The sequence below is a fragment of the Sinocyclocheilus rhinocerous genome, unplaced genomic scaffold (genome assembly GCF_001515625.1).
Source record: "Sinocyclocheilus rhinocerous isolate Xijiao unplaced genomic scaffold, SAMN03320098_v1.1 scaffold2082, whole genome shotgun sequence".
Lineage (NCBI taxonomy): Eukaryota > Metazoa > Chordata > Actinopteri > Cypriniformes > Cyprinidae > Sinocyclocheilus > Sinocyclocheilus rhinocerous.
In genome coordinates, this window is record NW_015665001.1 from 376,141 (window position 1) to 394,110 (window position 17,970).

The following is a 17,970-nucleotide window of genomic DNA, read 5'->3' on the forward strand; positions in this document are numbered from 1 at the left end:
CGCCAACAGTCCTCCCTACGACGGAGATCCAAATTCGTGCCGGGCCTTCCTGTCCCAGTGCTCCTTGGTCTTTGCACTCCAGCTCCGCCGTTACGTCACGGAGGAGTCTCAGATGGCATTCGGGATCACCCTCTTGAAAGGGAAGGCCCGTGATTGGGCAACTGCTGTGTGGGATGCTCGTGCCCCATTCAAGCTTCCAATTCTGCCCTTACCTCCTCACCTTCTGTAGCCGACCCAGAGCGCATGCAGGTGGGATGCCTTCGTCTCACAGCCAAGGAGAAGCAGGATCGACTGGCTCGAGGTCTCTGCCTATATTGTGGGAAGCCTGGACACCGAGCCATCCGGTGTCCTTTAAAAGCCGGGGCCCATCAGTAAGCCGGGGGGATCCTGATGGGCGCTTCTCCGTGTCTCGAGTCCCCCAAGTCTCGTACCCTGCTCCCTGTCTCCGTTCAGTATGAGGACACCATTCACTCTTGTCCAGCTCTCGTTGATTCAGGAGCTGAGGGCAATTTCTTGGACGTTTCTGTTGCAGCGCAGTTGGGCATTCCTGCCATTCCTCTCCCTTCCCCTATCTCTGTCCGCTCCCTCAATGGCCTTCTCCTTTCCTCCATCACCCACTCCACCCCTTCAGTTAGTCTAGTGGTCTCTGGCAATCACCGTGAGGTAATTGAGCTGTACCTCCTTGACTCCCCGGGTGCTCCTGTTGTCCTGGGGCACCCGTGGTTGGTGCAGCACAACCCTCACGTGGATTGGTCAGGGAACTCTGTGTTATCTTGGAGTCAGTCCTGTCTTGCTTCATGTTTAGTCTCCTGTCTCCTTGTCTTCTGTGTTTCAGGTGGAGACTGCTGATCTCTCCGGAGTCCCGGCGGAGTACCACGATCTTTGCCGGGTCTTCAGTAAGTCCCGGGCCACGTCCTTACCTCCTCACCGGCCGTACGACTGTGCCATCAATCTCCTCCCAGGCACTTCTCCGCCTAAAGGCGTTTGTACTCCCTGTCTGGTCCTGAAAGAGAGGCCATGGACAAGTATATTAAAAAATCCTTAAATGCCGGCCTCATCCATCCCTCTTCCTCACCTGCTGGCGCTGGGTTCTTCTTCGTTAAGAAGAAGGATGGCTCCCTGCATCCTTGCATTGATTATCGGGGTCTAAATGACATCACCATAAGAAACAGGTATCCTCTGCCTCTGATGTCATCTGCTTTTGAATTGTTACAGGGAGCCAAGGTCTTTACTAAATTAGACCTCCGCAATGCCTACCATTTGGTCCGTATCCGTGAGGGGGATGAGTGGAAGACAGCCTTCAATACCCCTACGGGACACTTTGAATACCGGGTCTTACCCTTCGGGCTTACCAACGCCCCAGCTGTCTTCCAGGCCCTGATCAATGATGTGTTGAGAGACATGGTAAACAGATTTGTCTTTGTGTATCTCGATGATATCCTCATCTTCTCTCCCTCCTTACAGGTACACACTCAACACGTTCGTCAGGTGCTACAACGGCTGCTGGAGAACCAGCTTTATGTCAAGGCGGAGAAGTGTGTGTGTTCCACGCCAAGTCAGTTTCGTTCTTGGGGCATATTATTTCAGCGGAGGGGATCAAAGCTGATCCTGCTAAGGTAAGGGCCGTAGACGAGTGGCCAACCCCTGACTTTCGGAAGGCGTTGCAGTGGTTCTTGGGGTTCGCCAACTTCTATAGGCGATTCATCCGGAACTTTAGCCTGGTTGCTGCACCCTTAACAGCACTCACCTCACCCAAGGGACCGTTCAGGTGGAATTCTCAGGCTCAGGAGGCCTTTGATGTTCTTAAGTCCCGTTTCATCTCTGCTCCTGTTCTTTGTCTTCCAGATCCTGAACGGCAGTTTATTGTTGAGGTGGATGCCTCGGAGGTCGGGGTAGGCGCGGTTCTGTCCCAACGGTCCCCTAGAGATGAGAAGGTGCACCGCTGTGCCTTTTTCTCTCACCGCCTCAGCCCTGCAGAACGAAATTATGACATAGGTAACAGGGAGCTTCTGGCAGTCAGGCTGGCTCTGGGGGAGTGGCGCCATTGGTTGGAGGGAGCAGCGCAGCCCTTCTTGGTTTGGACGGATCATAAAAACCTGGAATATATCCGTTCGGCCAAGAGGTTGAACGCTCGCCAGGCCCGCTGGGCACTCTTCTTTGGGCGATTTAACTTCTCCCTCTCGTATCGGCCGGGTTCCTAGAACACTAAGCCTGATGCCCTTTCTCGTCTGTTCGGGGGTCCTGGGAGGGATGTGGCTCCTGACACTATTCTCCCCAAGGGGGTGGTGGTGGGATCCCTCTCTTGGGATGTCGAGCAGCGGGTGGGGAGGGCCGTGCGGGAGGGGGAGGTCCCGAGGGGGTGTCCGGAGGGTCGGTTGTTTGTGCCGGCTGCACTACGTCCTGAGGTCCTCTGGTGGGGTCACGAATCCAGAGTAGCCTGTCATCCAGGGGTTCGGAGATCGCTGGCCGCCATCCGTCAGCGATTTTGGTGGCCATCCATGGTCCACGATGTCAGGCAGTTTGTGTTGGCTTGTTCGGTGTGTGCTCAAAATAAGACTTCTAACCAGTCTCCTGTTGGTCTGTTGCAGCCTTTGCCCATTCCCTCTCATCCTTGGTCACACCTGGCCCTTGATTTTGTCTCTGGCCTTCCCCCATCGAGAGGCAACACCGTGATTCTGACGGTGGTGGATCGCTTCTCCAAAGTGGCCCATTTCATTCCATTGCCCAAACTCCCCTACGCCAAGGAGACAGCACAGGTGGTGGTGGACCATGTCTTCCGGATTCATGGTCTTCCGGTGGATGTGGTCTCCGATCAGTGCCGACGCTTGGACCCTAGGCGCGGTTCCCTGTCCACTCTGACGTTGCGTCAGCACTGACGCTGGGACCCTGTGCGCTGTTCTCTCTCTACTCTGACGTTGGGACTCTGTGCGCTGTTCTCTCTCTACTCTGACGTTGCGTCAGCATTGACGCTATTTGAACTGTTCCCCTGTTCCTGTCTCTAATCCCTGCCCTGAATTACGGCTTCTGGTCTTCAGTCCCAGCCGAGTTTCGTGTTCTTGAGATTTCAATAAATTTGAGTTGAACCTGCAAATTGAATCCGTGTTTTTCCCTGACATTTTGTTTCTTGACTAGTTACAGACCATCTATATACTCTTGCATTGTTCTAATATGACCAGTTTCATGTAAAAATTTAACTAATTCGATTATGTATTATTTGAAGCAGATCTTTAATATCCCATTTTCTTTTATTTTTTTTATAATACATTCTTAAAGTTATTTTTCTTCCCTAAATTTCCTGCAATTTAAGTCAAGTCAAACTTTATTTATAAAGCACAATCATGCTTTTTGTTTACATTTACATATGGTAGGCCTATTTATCTGTATTTGACTTATGATAAATAATGTAGGCTATTGTTTAGTCTTGTACAGATGATCTCTTCTGTTTGTACTTTAATTGATTTTTATGTCACTTTAATTGATTTTTCAATATTTTATTATTCTCTACCTTTATTATCTGTATCCCAAGACTTTTGCCAGTGTTGTTTTTAATTAATGGTGAACCTACCCACCCCTCCTTTCTTTTTTAGTTTATTTTTTGTTATGTCTTTATTTATTTTTGTCTTCTAATTTGTTGCTTTCTTGCCTCTGGTCTCGTCTGGTTTCATCGGTTTTCTTCTGATCTGGTCTGGTTTATTGTTCGTCTCGTTTCGTTCTGTCAGCATGTGAATAAACATGAGCGGTTGTATTATTAGCATCAGTTCTACCGTATCTGAGCGTAAAATCTGTAGGTTTAACGCCTTAAATCAATTACACGGCTGAACAAAACGGCCTGCGGTGATTTGATGTTCCACGTCATTCCTTCCTGTTTGCTCGGCGAATGCAAATAACGCTGCTGTACTGACATTTGCAACTAAAAAGCGGTGGGTTCACAGCAGCTCAACGCTCGTCGTCCTGTGCAGATGTAATGCGACACGGCTGACCGGCGCGCGGATTAATTCGGAACAGAACGCGCTCGAGAATCAGATGTAATGGATTTGATTCTCTCTTCCTCCAGGCCATTTTCTGTGCTGGTGGAAAATGAGGGCGAAATGGATCTTTTTCAACTCAGTATGCAGGATCGTGTTTAACGCTTTGTTGATGTCCATCAAAGTCTCATCACCAGTCTCCTTTGCATAACTTATATTTCATATTGTAAATATGTACTTATCATTAGATATATCATCCTTTGAACATTCCCTTCTACGTTCCATTTGAAGCATGCAATGTCTATGTTAAGGCAAAATTGATTGATAACTTGATTTTTAAATACCGCGAAACTGTACGGTTTTCAGTTTCAATTAGTGATTTTAAGTATTAGCCTATTATATATTTTGTCGTGCTTAGGCCTGCATTTAGTCAAAAACAAAAGATTTTGAGTGACTTTCTACAACTTTCATTGAATAAATTGTGTTCAAAAGTAATTAGGCCTGTGCTAGATTGAGTTTAAGGCTAGGGACTAATATAAACAGAGCGTGTGCATAACTGTTTATGTCCATCAAATCACAATCAGGTAGAAACAGAAGAATAGTCCATCTTTTTGGATCAAATGATTGGATCTGTCATAACCAATTCAACTCAGAGTATTAAATCTGCCTACTAGCGCCCTCTGCTGGTAATACTTAACAAGAAACTCAACATAATGTGCCAATCGGGGTTGCCAGGGTCTCACATCAAAGCCCGCCCAATTGCTACTCAAAACTAGCCCAATCGCGTTTCAAGGGGGTTTCCCCGGTAAAAATCGCGTTCGGGGGTAAAATACACTTTTTCCGGCGGGGTTCCTCCTGTAAAATTCGCATTCCAGGGGCTGAATATCATGTTATTGGGGTCGCTTCAACCCGCGGACATGGAAAACAACCCGCGGCAACAGTGATAAAGTTACCCAATTCCGCGGGAAACCCGCGGACTTGGCAACACTGGTGCCAATGATGTTCAGTCAAAACCAATTTGAAGAGAGAATTACAGGTGTTTTTGGTGTGTGAAATATTGATGTGTGTGTGTGTGTGTGCGAGGCTTGTAAAAATACCGCAATAGTTTGCGTGGACAGATTACGCTCCAAACTGGATTATAATGAAGAGTCAAAGGTTTTATGAGTGGGATGTTGCTGTTTCATTAAGTCTGTGGTAAATCCATGTTTTTGAGAGGGAAATATATCCGATATTTTTCCCCCTTTAGGAGATCAACACTGAATTCACTAGATTTGATTAAGAATATTCAGACAAATATCAGAACACTGAGTTTCATGCTTACTACTTTTAATCCATTTTAGATTAAAAAAATTTACATTGATTCTGACGTTTAGCATCCATAAATATACAATTATAGAATTATTATATAAAATTATGATTATGTAAATCATAATAACTCTTCATTAATGTATTTGATCAAAAATACAGGAAAACAGTAATAATGACATTATTACAATTTAAAATAATTGTTTTCTATTTGAATATATATTTAATGTGTAATGTATTCCTGTGATGAAAGTTGAATTTTCAGCATCATTACTCCATTCTTCAGTGTCACATAATCCTTTAGAAATCATTCTAATATGCTGATTTGCTGCTTATACTTACTTGCTTACTTTATTTATTTATTTATTTATCCAGTAGTTGTGCTGCATATTATAATTGTGTAAACTGTGATACACTACTAAGTGCAAGCATATGAATCAGTAAGATTTCAAATTAATTCTGTTATTTTGAACTTTCTATTCATTGAAGAATCCTGAAAAACAGTATCATGGTTCCCACAAAAATACGAAGCAGCACAACAGTTTTCAACATTGATAAACATATTTGCACAGTATATGCATAGTCAGTCAGTAAGGAGTTTCTGTAAATTCTTTGCTTTTGTGCAAGTTCTCCATAAAATTGCAGCCTCCAGTCTGTATGCCTGATGTACTTGATTTGCTTTATGATCAGACAGAAGTGTTATGCAAGAGAAGGTTCAGAGATGCAGAACTGAATTAATGAGGCTCGTGCTCGTCTGCTCACTTTGAACGCTCCACATACATGCTACCTATAAACGACTATGAAAAAAAATCCCACAGACTTACACTGAAGGATGGACCCCAACCATTTAGAATAGCTTAGAAATATCAATTCAGTAATTAGGGCTGCACGATTAATCGAATGCGATTGTCATGCGCATTTTGATAGTAATGCCAGTTCTGTAAATAATGAGGCTGGTGCTCGTCTGCTCACTTTGAACGCTCCACATACATGCTACCTATAAACGACTATGAAAAAAAAATCCCACAGACTTACACTGAAGGATGGACCCCAACCATTTAGAATAGCTTAGAAATATCAATTCAGTAATTAGGGCTGCACGATTAATCGAATGCGATTGTCATGCGCATAGTAGCTTAGAAAACACAACGCAATACCTGTTTTCTCACCGTTTCCCTCACAGATTCTCAGTAAAGTGTTGGATTTATACGTATCTTTGTCTTTATGTTTTCCCAACACTTAAATGTGCTCATGAATAATGGATCTTGACATAGGAGGAAGATATTTGCTGTCTTTTGTTCCATGAGAATAAACAAGAAGAATTACACACCGCAGAAGCGTGATGTGGCGCTATAAATAGAAACGTGGCTTCTGCTTCAGGCTGTGATTGTATTTGCACAGGTCAGGCCTGCTATCATCTGCAGAAGGAAGGTTGAAAATCGGAGACTTCCTGTGTTTCAAAGCAAATAAATCAAAAAAATGCCAGACATAAGAAAGGTTGTGACCCGAGCGGTGATTGACACGTCATTATTCTGCGATGTTCTGTGAGTCCAGGAAAGGAATCGATGGAGCTCTTCGTGAGTTAATGTAGAAAAGCCCACACATGCATTACTAGCGTGGCATTCAGCCAGACTACAGGTGTGTGTGTGTGTGTGTGTGTGTGTGTGTGTGTGTGTGTGTGTGTGTGCCGCCCCTGCATTATGATCCACTGATGCCATCCACATACTTATGACAGCCAGTGATTCATATATTTTGTAATGGACATGAGTGTCTTGTTAATATATCTCAGATCATTAAAACTGTATTAAGTCCTTGTCTGTTTTAAAGAGGACATCATGGGGTTCTCTGAGATGCCAAATGTTTTGAGATACTGTATGGTGAATAGAATTGATTAGAACCTTTACTGATGTCTGTGGGTGGGGAAATTGGTAAAAAATGTGTTAAGATTAGAGCTGTAAGACAGTTATTGTATTGTAGAGTCAGTATTATTGTTTCGGTCATTTCAAAAGTATAAAGACTCATCAGGATCAAAGATTTACTTTTTTTTTTTTTGTCGAATATCTGGGTTCCAAGAGCCAATAATAGACAAACAACACAAACAAGCTCAAGTGTTTTATAAAGAGAGAAGAAACTAAGATACTCTGTGAATCTGATACTAATATGTATTATAATATGAGTTATATGATCATTATAGTATGAGTTAAGTCTGGAATAAGAGGAATACAAGTTTGGTTTGGTTTTGTGGAAGTAATAATGTAATATAATATAATATAAAAACGGATTTTAAAGAGTATTTACAAAAAAGTAATAAAAAAATAAAAAGTAATTTATGCTCACCAAGGCTGCATTAATTTGATAAAAACAACAATAAATAAAAAACAATAATATTGTGAAAACAATAATATTGTGAAGTATTATTACAGTTTAAAACAACTGTTTTCTATTTGAATATATTTTAAATATTTAATCCTCCGGTGCAAAGCTTCAGGGTCACATGATCCTTCAGAAATCCTTCTAATATGCTGATTTACTGCTCAAGAAACTTTTCTGATTATTATCACTGTTCAAAACAGTTGTGCTGCTTCACATTTTTGCGGAAACCATGATGTTTTTCAGGATTCATTGATGACGAGAAAGTTCAAAGGAACAGCATTTATTTAAAATAGAAATATTTTGTAACAAAAATACAGTCACTTTACAGTCACTTTTGATCAATTTAATGCATTCTTGCTGAATATAATTTTTTTCACAGAAATTCTAACTGACCCCAAACTTTTGAGCGGTAGTGTATATAATTATGTAAATTCATTTTATTTTACATAATTAAAACTCTGTAATTATGTAAACCTACAATCTAAAGACCTTTGTTTGTTCGCTGATTTCCCAGTGAGATATTATGAGCGCTGAATCTTCGCTCTGCTGCTCTCGCCTGCGCGCTTCCCTCATTCCCCCTCCAGAGTTCGATGCGCTCGGCTCTCGGCTCTGCCTGGAGTTCTCAGTGCGGCGACAGCGGTGCTGAATATGGCGACAGACGGGATGCTTTTAACAAACCACGACCACCAAATCCGGGTCGGCGTCTTGACAGGTAAAGGCCAGAATCCTTCAAGTCATCCTGGGTTTTATTTTGGGGGGAACTGGCTGCGTATTTCCAGCTGTTTGCCAGCGGTGCCTCTCCTCCCCAAGTGTGTGTGTGTGTGTGTGTGTGTGTGCGTGCATGTGTGCGTTTGTGTGTGTTTCTCTGCTGGTCAGCGGTGATTTAAAGCCTTTTCCCTCTTTGCCAGTGATTAATTTACCTGCCAAACCTCCTGCACGAAAAAACAGCCCAGCTTCTGGTTTATGTGTATCTGTTATATTATAATGAAATTTCACAAGAGGATATAGCTTTATCTACGGAATTATTAATTTTCGTGTGTTGCACCTTTAAAAATAGCTCAACGTTCACGTTACAGCGTTCCATGAGCACATTTAATTCAGTGAATGTTGTATTATTTGTGAAGTACCCGGCCATTTAGACATCGGTGATAGAGATGTGATTTACTGTCAGAGACAGTGGATGCAGTGGGCTGATATTAGTGAGGATGGCTGTGAATCGTGGGCAGAATGCTGGTTTCTTCTCTGCATGACAGTCTTGTTAATGCAAACATGCCTTCGCCGGTAATTTCCATTCGTGCTTCATGTTTTTTCAGTGATGCTGGTTTATAACGAATGAAATGTTCGAGCAAAGACTGTATAACATGCGATTTAATTTCCTTCCTCTGTCAAAAATGGAATAAAATCAAATGCAGACCCGAATTACTGAACGATGGTATTTTGTGTCTGAAATCTTCTAAATTGGCAGGATAATACAGCTTTAGTCAGAGGGAAAAAACCCGAAGGCCACGGATTTTCATGTGATGTGATTGGTGATAACCCTCTCATGGAAATCCGCTGGTGAAGGTGGTAATGTGCAAAGATGGAGAGAGAGAGATGAGCTCCATCCAGCTCTGAGGGAAACCCCGCTTTACCTCCCCCCTCCTCACTGCTGTAGAGCGGGGAAACCAGCAGCAGTGGTGGCGATGTCCATGGTGCTGAATTACAGCGGTCGCTCGATGGGTGCTGAATTACAGCGGTCGCTCGATGAGCGCTGTCCGCGGTGCTGAATTGCTGCGGCCGTTCGAAGACCGCTGTCCGCGGTTCTGAAATGTTGCGGCCGTTCCGTGAGCGCTGTCCTCGATTGCATCTAGCGCTATATATTGTGCTGAAATATAAGCGTCAATCGCTTCTCACTGGGCGATAAGTTCCGCTCCGTCATTTATCAAATGTTTTTTGTTAGGGCAGGAGACATTGAAGGGGGACACATTCCCCCAGTATTTAGATCAACTATATAGGTTTGATTCATATATTATTGGATTTGGTCCCAAATTTGATTACAGACTTGCTTTTATCAGTACATTTATAACAGGGGATGTCCCATGGGAGTAACCTGAGGATATGTATTCTGCTCAGTTGCACAATGCATCAAACCTTGTTGGGCTTGAACCTACAACCTATTGGTTAACCAAGCAACCTATTTTATATTTAAAATATTAAACTTTTTTTTTAACTAGAGGAAATGTACAGGGTAGTAAGGGCTACTGGGGTATTTGTCTTGCATGTTATGCTCTGTCATTTATTAGACTCTTTTATTCAGCAAAACCAGGCATCAAACAGGACATTACCCAAAGGTTCCAGATTAGTGGCTTTTTTTTCAGTAGCAGATTACATTCACACATTCATTTGTGTTTTATATGAAGTAACTATTAGCCAGGACAGTTCCCAATAAGTAAACGGAGGATACATTCTCAATAGCAGAATAGATTATACTTTGGTGGGTTTATCCCACTATCTCATTTATCAGATACTTTTATCAGTACATTTATTACAGGTTCGGTCACTATGGTGTAACGTGAGGTTAAGAGTCTTGCACAAGAGCACAATGGTGATAGTTCATAGATCACTTCTTTTTGGGCTTGGACATACAGCCTTTTGGTTACCAAGCCTGATGACCAACTACTGGTTTGGAGGGCAAACAGTTATACTGGGGGGTTGCCTTGCATTGTTGTGTAGTGCTTAGCCATTTATCAGATGCTTTTATCAGTGCACTTTACTGGGACAGTCCCCCTGGAGAAACCTCAGGTTAAAGTATCTTGCTCAGTGGCACAGTGGTGATAGTTCATGACTTGCTCCTTTAACCACTAGGCTACAGCACTGCTGGTGTATTGGCCTGCATTGTTTTGTCATATGCTTTAATGTGATTACCGCTTCTGCATCGATATCCAACACCTTAAAAACTCTAGTGTATTTCACCACACATTGTCAGTAAAGCAAATACAAGCCAGCAGACACGTACATGAACATGCAGTTGTCACGTTCGTCATGCATCAGATTACTTTTGCAACCCCCTCTATTCAGGGATGACATTTGAACAGGAAGATCGCCAATATTTGTCTTGGTAACAAATCTACCATTTCCACTTCTAATAGTGACCCTCTCTCTCTTTTTCTGTATCACCGAAGGCCTGTGTGTTGAGGGAAATGAAGACAGGAAGGTAAAAAGAAAGAGGAAAGAGATATCACAGTCTGTGTGTCATCTGACCTTTTAGAAATCTCTCTCTCCTTGCTGTTGCTCTTCCCTGTGTGCAGCTGTGGGATTTCACGTGGTTGAAAAGTGATTTCCTTCTGTATCTCTATCTTGCCAGTCACCTCTGAGACTCTCACTTACAGGCCATTGAAGTATCTTTATTATCAACAATGTAAAGATAAATGTGTTCAGTGATCAGAGCTGATAGTGTTGACCTTTGACATCAGTCCGTGTTGTTACTTCTATCTTGTGTGCCTGTGCTTGACTAATCATCCAATGACGGAGGGCCCCGTCCACATCTGCTCCATCTTCCCCAATGACAGTAGGGTCATGTGACCAGACCTGTCCCCATGTCTGGGGCTGAGAGGAGCTTTGGTTGGCATAGCAACACTGTGGAGGTTTTAGGAACACAACAAGCATACAGCGACACCAAGATGTAGGGTGGGGTCATAGTGTTACACCTGGAAACAATACAGAGCTGTTGTTGGAGCCATTGAGCTTTCATTCACTTGGATTGCCTATATTTTTTGAGGGCATTGAGACACTCACTGTCTGTTGAGTGTTTTTAAGAACTAGCCATTGGTATTGGTGCATATTATTAAATTCCTTTTATCCAGTGTTATTTAAGTATTGTTTATATATTATTATTATTATATAGTATTTATTAATCTTTTGAATTAGCTTCTAGTTCTGTATTTTCAGTCTTCATTTTAATTTAGGTTTTAGTGATTTTGTTACTTGATTTGGTATTTTTATTTCTTTCTGTATTTATTCATTTGTATATACTGTATATTTTAATATTAACTTTATTTTTATTTCAGTTTTAGTAATTTTAGAACTTAATTCAGATTAATTCAATTCAGCAATTAGTTGCCAATTAAGGCAATATTTAAGTTTTTTGTGTAATATTTATATTTTATTTCAGCTTTATCTGTGTTGAAAAATAATGTTTTTTTTTTTTTAAACAAAGCATTAACACATGTTAGACTGCACCCCATAAACACAATCAAGCCTAGAAAAAAAACAGTGAACCACCCCTTTAACAACACTGGTTCCATGTAGGGTTTGATTTGTTGAAATCATGTAACACATGAAAAACTAATCTACTGGAGCCAAACGGAAATGAGCATGTCATTGGTTAAGAGATTTGTCATGCTGCAATTAAAGATCACATGATTAACAGATCCAACCGAAAGGGTTCCAGGTTCTTCTTATGTGTAGTTTAGGTTCATGTTTCAGTAGCTGTTGGGTTTTGAAATATTTTGTTCCTCCCCCTTTCAGCACTGTGTCTCCAAATGGCTTCTTTTTTAGCATCCTCACCTTGGTGAGTACTGACCTAAAAATAAACCCGATCTGACCTTGAGAAGGACCGCCATCTTCCTGTCACTTCTACAAAACATGAGTTACTATTAAGGGGACCAAGGAAAGTAGTTCAGCTCAGAAAACCTTTTAACTGATCAGTGGTTCACAATGGTTTTGTAGATAAATGCTCATCGCAGAGTTTTTTTGTTCTGATGGTACTCATATTTGCTTGATTTAGTCTTCTTTTCCAATCATTAAGGGTGTTTGATTAGTCAAGCATAATAAAGAATGAATTTGAATTGAGGAAGCAAACAGGATGCAGAATTACAATATGAATTTGAATGTAAGGAAGTAGAATTAAAATGAATTTAAATTCATTTTAATGTAGTTTTCAGGGTTATTCTAGTATTATTGAGATACTATTGTAGTTTTGTATTAATATTTTTAATTTTTCATATTTTCCGTTTTCATTTTAAATTGAAATTTTGTTGTGTGTGTGTATTTTTAATATAACAAATGTGTGTGTGTGTGTGTGTGTGTGTGCGTGTGTGTGTGTGTGTGTGTAAAGATGAAATATACATTTTTAAAAATATTTTATTTTATTTTAATGTTTAATGTCAAGATAAGGAAATGTTTTTTTATTGGTTTTAATTTTAGTTTTAGTTAACTATAATAAACCTTTTAGCGGTTTAACTCTAACAGCTTTGAATGTCATCTTGCTAAAAGCCTTGTTTGAAAGATTTGAACAAAGTTTATAAAGCCTTGAAGTTTTATGGTTTATACAATGCATGGATTGACGGATAGATGGCACCTATAGAAATGTGGGTCCCACTTTATATTAAGTGGCCTTAACTACTATGTACTTACATCAAAAAATAAGTACAATGTACTTATTGTGTTCATATTGTATTGCAAAACACATTTGCTGCATGTAATTAAATGCAGGTATTTTTTAAATATAAGTACAATGTAAAAACATGTATGTGCACAATAAGTGCATTGTACCAAATTATTAATTTAAATGTAAGTACATAGTTGTTAAGGCCACTTAATATAAAGTGGGTCCGAAATTTGTACCTAGTTTATATATTTTACCGTATTTAATAACTTAACTCTTGTGTATAAAGGTCAAAGAACACTTAATTTCCCAGAATTAATCACTCACATTAAATTTCTTTGAATTGCAATTCAGTAACATCCAATCCAAATGTACACCCATAAATTGAAAAGGAACTGATTCTTCAATTCAAAATTTTTCACTACCCTGTAAAGCAATTGGACTTAGGGTATAACTTTCACCCGTCAGGCGCTAAAATGAGTGATAAATCCTTGTGACAGTGACAGAGCACTTCTTCTTTCATTTGAGACAGCGCTGTCATTATAGTCATTACATAAAATGCATTACTTTTAACTTGTCACGCTGTTTGTATGCCTCATTAGTAAAGTGAAGCGTATTGTTGTCTAATTGTTGTTATCTGTCAAAGCACAACTAAAACTCTGTGTGTGTGTGTGTGTGTGTGTAAATTGACCTGGCAGTGATCAGAGATTGTGAGCCAGAAGTTTCGAATGCAGTGGTCAGTGTTATCGACACAAATGGAAACGAGAAGCTTTATGTCTTCACCCCGGCGTCTCTCATAAAGGTTTTTATTTTTTTACAGCTGTGATTTTACACACACATATCACCTTTCTGCATGTCATTGAGCTGGATTCTGTCTGAACTTGTGTCCTTCCACAGCAGGACCATTGAAATTCAGTCACTGAACTGAACTGCCAATGAGGAAACTCTCTGCGGCAGACAGCACACATCTCTCTCTCTCTTTCTCTCTCTTGCTTCTTAGCTCTAGCAAATCTGGATAGCACAGGATTGTGTGGGTGGCATTCCAATCTCACATGTGTATCAAAGAGACATGCATAGACCACATTTACACGAGCTGCTAAATTTAGACACCTGACAAAGTCATAAATAGTTATAAGATACAGTCCCCACTGGTTATTTAGCATGACCAATTGAATGTATGTGTTTTAGCTCTTCTCCTTCCATGTCTTCTTCCGATCTAAACTCAGTTCTTCTGCCAGGTTTTTTGAGTTAGTCACATGAATGTAAATTCCAGGTGACTAATGAGTCTATTTTAACGGAATTATTACAATGATCCCATTTATGGATTAAAAACAGCAGCATGCCTGATTGCAGGTGCTATTTTTAATCAATACCTGTGAATAACGTAACAACATGCAGATCTTTTTTTTAATGCATTTGTATGCTTTACGCTTTCATCTGATGCCTATTCATAAACTACTGGGTGTGTGTGCATTTGATGGATGGATGGAGAAAACGATGGATAGATCAAACTATGGATGGACGGATGGATGGATAAAACAATGGATGGGTGGACGGATAAAAAAATGGATGGATGGATGGATGGATGGATGGATGGATAGATAAATAAAACGATGAATGGATGGATTAAATGATAGATGGGTAGATAGATAAAACGATGGATGGATGGATGGATGGATGGATAAACCGATGGATGGGTGGGTCGATAGATAAAACGATTGGTGGATGGATGGATGGATGGATAAAACAATGGATGGGTGGGTGGACAGATAAAACTATGGATGGATAGATGGATGGATGGATGGATGGATGATGGATGGATGGATAAAACGATGGATGGGTGGGTGGATAGATAAAACGATGGGTGGATGGATGGATGAATGGATGGATGGATGAATAAAACAATGGATGGGTGGGTGGACAGATAAAACGATGGATGGATGGATGAATAAAACAATGGATGGGTGGGTGGACAGATAAAACGATGGATGGATGGATGAATAAAACAATGGATGGGTGGGTGGACAGATAAAACGATGGATGGATGGATGAATAAAACAATGGATGGGTGGGTGGACAGATAAAATTATGGATGGATGGATGGATAAAATGATGGATTGATGGATGGACGGATGGATGATAAAACAATGGATGAATGTATGGATAAAACAATGGATGGATGGATGGATGATAAAACAATAGATGGGTGAATGGATAGATAAAACAATGAATGGATGGATGGATGGATGGATGGATAAAACAATGGATGGATGGATGGATAAAATGATGGATGTGTGGATAGCTGGAGTTTCAGGCCTAAGAGGCACAGACTGGAAAGCGTAGCTGGCTGTGTTGTTGTTGTCGTTGTCTTGCTCTTGCTCTTGCATGCCATGATCTCCATTTGGACAGACTGTATTGTCAGTTTGCTTACTTGTAACACAGCCAAAGTGAACAAAGAGAGAGTCTCATCTGGGAAAAAATGCACCTTTACGCTTTAGTGCTTCATTTAAACACGTGTGTGTGTGTGTGTGTGCGTACGTGCGTGTGTGTGTGTGTGTGTGTGTGTGCTTGCAAAAGGGGTTAATGCATCTAAAAAATGAAAACTTTTTGGACTGACCTCAAATCCTCCACCATAATTTTACAGATAAACACACAAATGAATCAACCACGTGCTCCAAATACTCTGACATACTGACCTTTCGAATAGATTTGGGTTTGAGTTCATCTTTTCACACACAGGAAATGATTGTGTTTGAGCAGAAAAACCCTGACAGGTTGCATTGAGTCTAGATGTAATGCAAAATGAAGCTTTCTGCAATGTTAAAGTCAACATGAAATCAACATTAAGAGCCGCTGTAACACACACGTGATTGCCAGTAAAAAGGAATTGCTGTCAAGGGGACGGTGAACATGAGTTTGTGTGTGTTAAGATTAATAGATCGTGACATTACATGTCATGGTACTTTGTAAGAGAGTTGTTTCTGTGTGTAGCCATGCTGGAAATTTGTTTTAAGCTTGACATGCCCATGAAAAAAGGATTTGGACACTTAAATCACACTTACAAATGTCTGAATATCATTGCATTACATAAAAAAATATCAAACCATTTTTAAGGAAAGTTTACATTTTAGTAATTTAGCTATGTGCTTGCTTTATTTATTTATTTATTTGTAGATTTATTTATTTTTATTTCCGTTTAATTGATCATATTTTAGCACTTTAGCTTATTTAGAGATGGCTGCCAAGGCAACATTTATAATTCATCTAAATTTTATTTTATTTTATTTTATTTTATTTTATTTTGTGAAGCCAATTTTTAATAGTTTTAATTTTAGTTAGCACACTAATAACAACACAGCTAAGTTTTTATTTATTTCATTTTATTCTGATTATTTTTTATTTTTCAGCTTTAATTTTAGTTAGCACGCAGCAACACTGCTTTATATTCCATTTCAGTTCAGTGCCATTTTTGAAAAAGTTTCAATAAATATACCTTTGTTCTGTTTGTAATGCTAAAAATATATAGTGTTGAAAATGAAGCCAGTCAACTTGACTTCATACATCCACTAAAAATCACCAAAATACCAGCTGATTCAAAAACACTGAGACTTCAGAAGATGAAGAAAATGAAATTGAATGAAGATAATGAAGTGAAAAGATCCTGCAGCATTTGAGACATTTTAGTTGATATTTTATACCTAATGCAATGACATTCAGACACTTTTAAGTGTCCAAATATTTTCTGGGGTCACTGCACTGTATATAAACACATCAGTGCATCTCTACATATCCAACCTGCAGGATTTGAAGCTGAAAGAGAAACTTTCCTATAGTGTTTGCGTCGGGTCTTGAGTTAATGTCAGTGTGTAGAGTGTGTGTTTGTTTACACAGCCGTGTGTGTGTGTGTGTGTGTGTGTTCTGATGAGTCACCGCATGCTTCATTGCCGTCCATTGAGCGCTTCTCTTTAATTAAGGAAGTGGGGATTAATAAAGTCATCAGTGACCTGCCCACTCACAAACTCTCTTTCTCCCACATGGGTTTCACCACATCACGATTTGTAAAGTTGTGGGAGAAACAGCATTCGTGTCCACAGCACAGTCCTATATCTGCCAGAGCAGTGAGGATGCCTTTATTTCAGTGTTATTTTAGTACTGTTTATATGCTCTTATGGTATTATTCACATTTTTATTTACCTTTGATTTTATATTTTCACTTTTCATTTTAATTTTATTGAATTTTTTGTGTGCTTTCATCATTTATATTTCACTTTATTTTAATTTCAGTTTTAGTAATTGCAAAACATCAGCTTATTTTATCTCAGTTAGCTGCCAAGGCAACATTTAAAATTTTATAATTTTATGATTTTATACTTTTTGCTCTATATACAATTCCTTTGCACTGAGGTACAACATGGATGTAGAATTGCCCTTTGAATATGAGTACAAAGAAATAGAACTAAAATGAATTGAAATACAAATAAATTCATATAATTGTAATTTTTAGCTAAAATATTTAAAATGTTTATAGGTCAAATAGATCGATAGAATGATAGATCGATACAACGATAGCTCTAAAATGTATAACATTGGGTGGATGGATGGATGGCTGAAAGGATAACTAAAAGGAAAGATAAATGGATGGATGGATAACTAAAAGGAAAGATAAAAGGATGGATGGATGGATGGATGAAAGGATAACTAAAAGGAAAGATAAAAGGATGGATGGATGGATGGATGGATAACTAAAAGGAATGATAAAAGGATGGATGGATGGATGGATGGATGAAAGGATAACTAAAAGGAATGATAAAAGGATGGATGGATGGATGAAAGGATAACAAAGGAATGATAAAAGGATGGATGGATGGATGGATGGATAACAAAGGAATGATAAAAGGATGGATGGATGGATGAAAGGATAACAAAGGAATGATAAAAGGATGGATGGATGGATGGATGGAT

At 39.8% G+C, this 17,970-nt stretch overlaps 1 protein-coding gene across 2 annotated transcripts in view; it reads left to right on the plus strand.

Annotated features, from left to right (window-relative positions):
• The first annotated feature begins 8,232 nt into the window (after window positions 1-8,232).
• Window positions 8,233-17,970, plus strand: part of LOC107730782 (gephyrin-like) — a 91,911-nt gene continuing 82,173 nt past the window's right edge. For both annotated transcript variants that reach the window (XM_016541717.1, XM_016541716.1), the window contains exon 1: window positions 8,233-8,355. In XM_016541717.1, coding sequence (XP_016397203.1) covers window positions 8,292-8,355 — 64 coding nt within the window. In that variant the 5' untranslated portion in view covers window positions 8,233-8,291. The remainder of the gene's footprint in view (window positions 8,356-17,970) is intronic.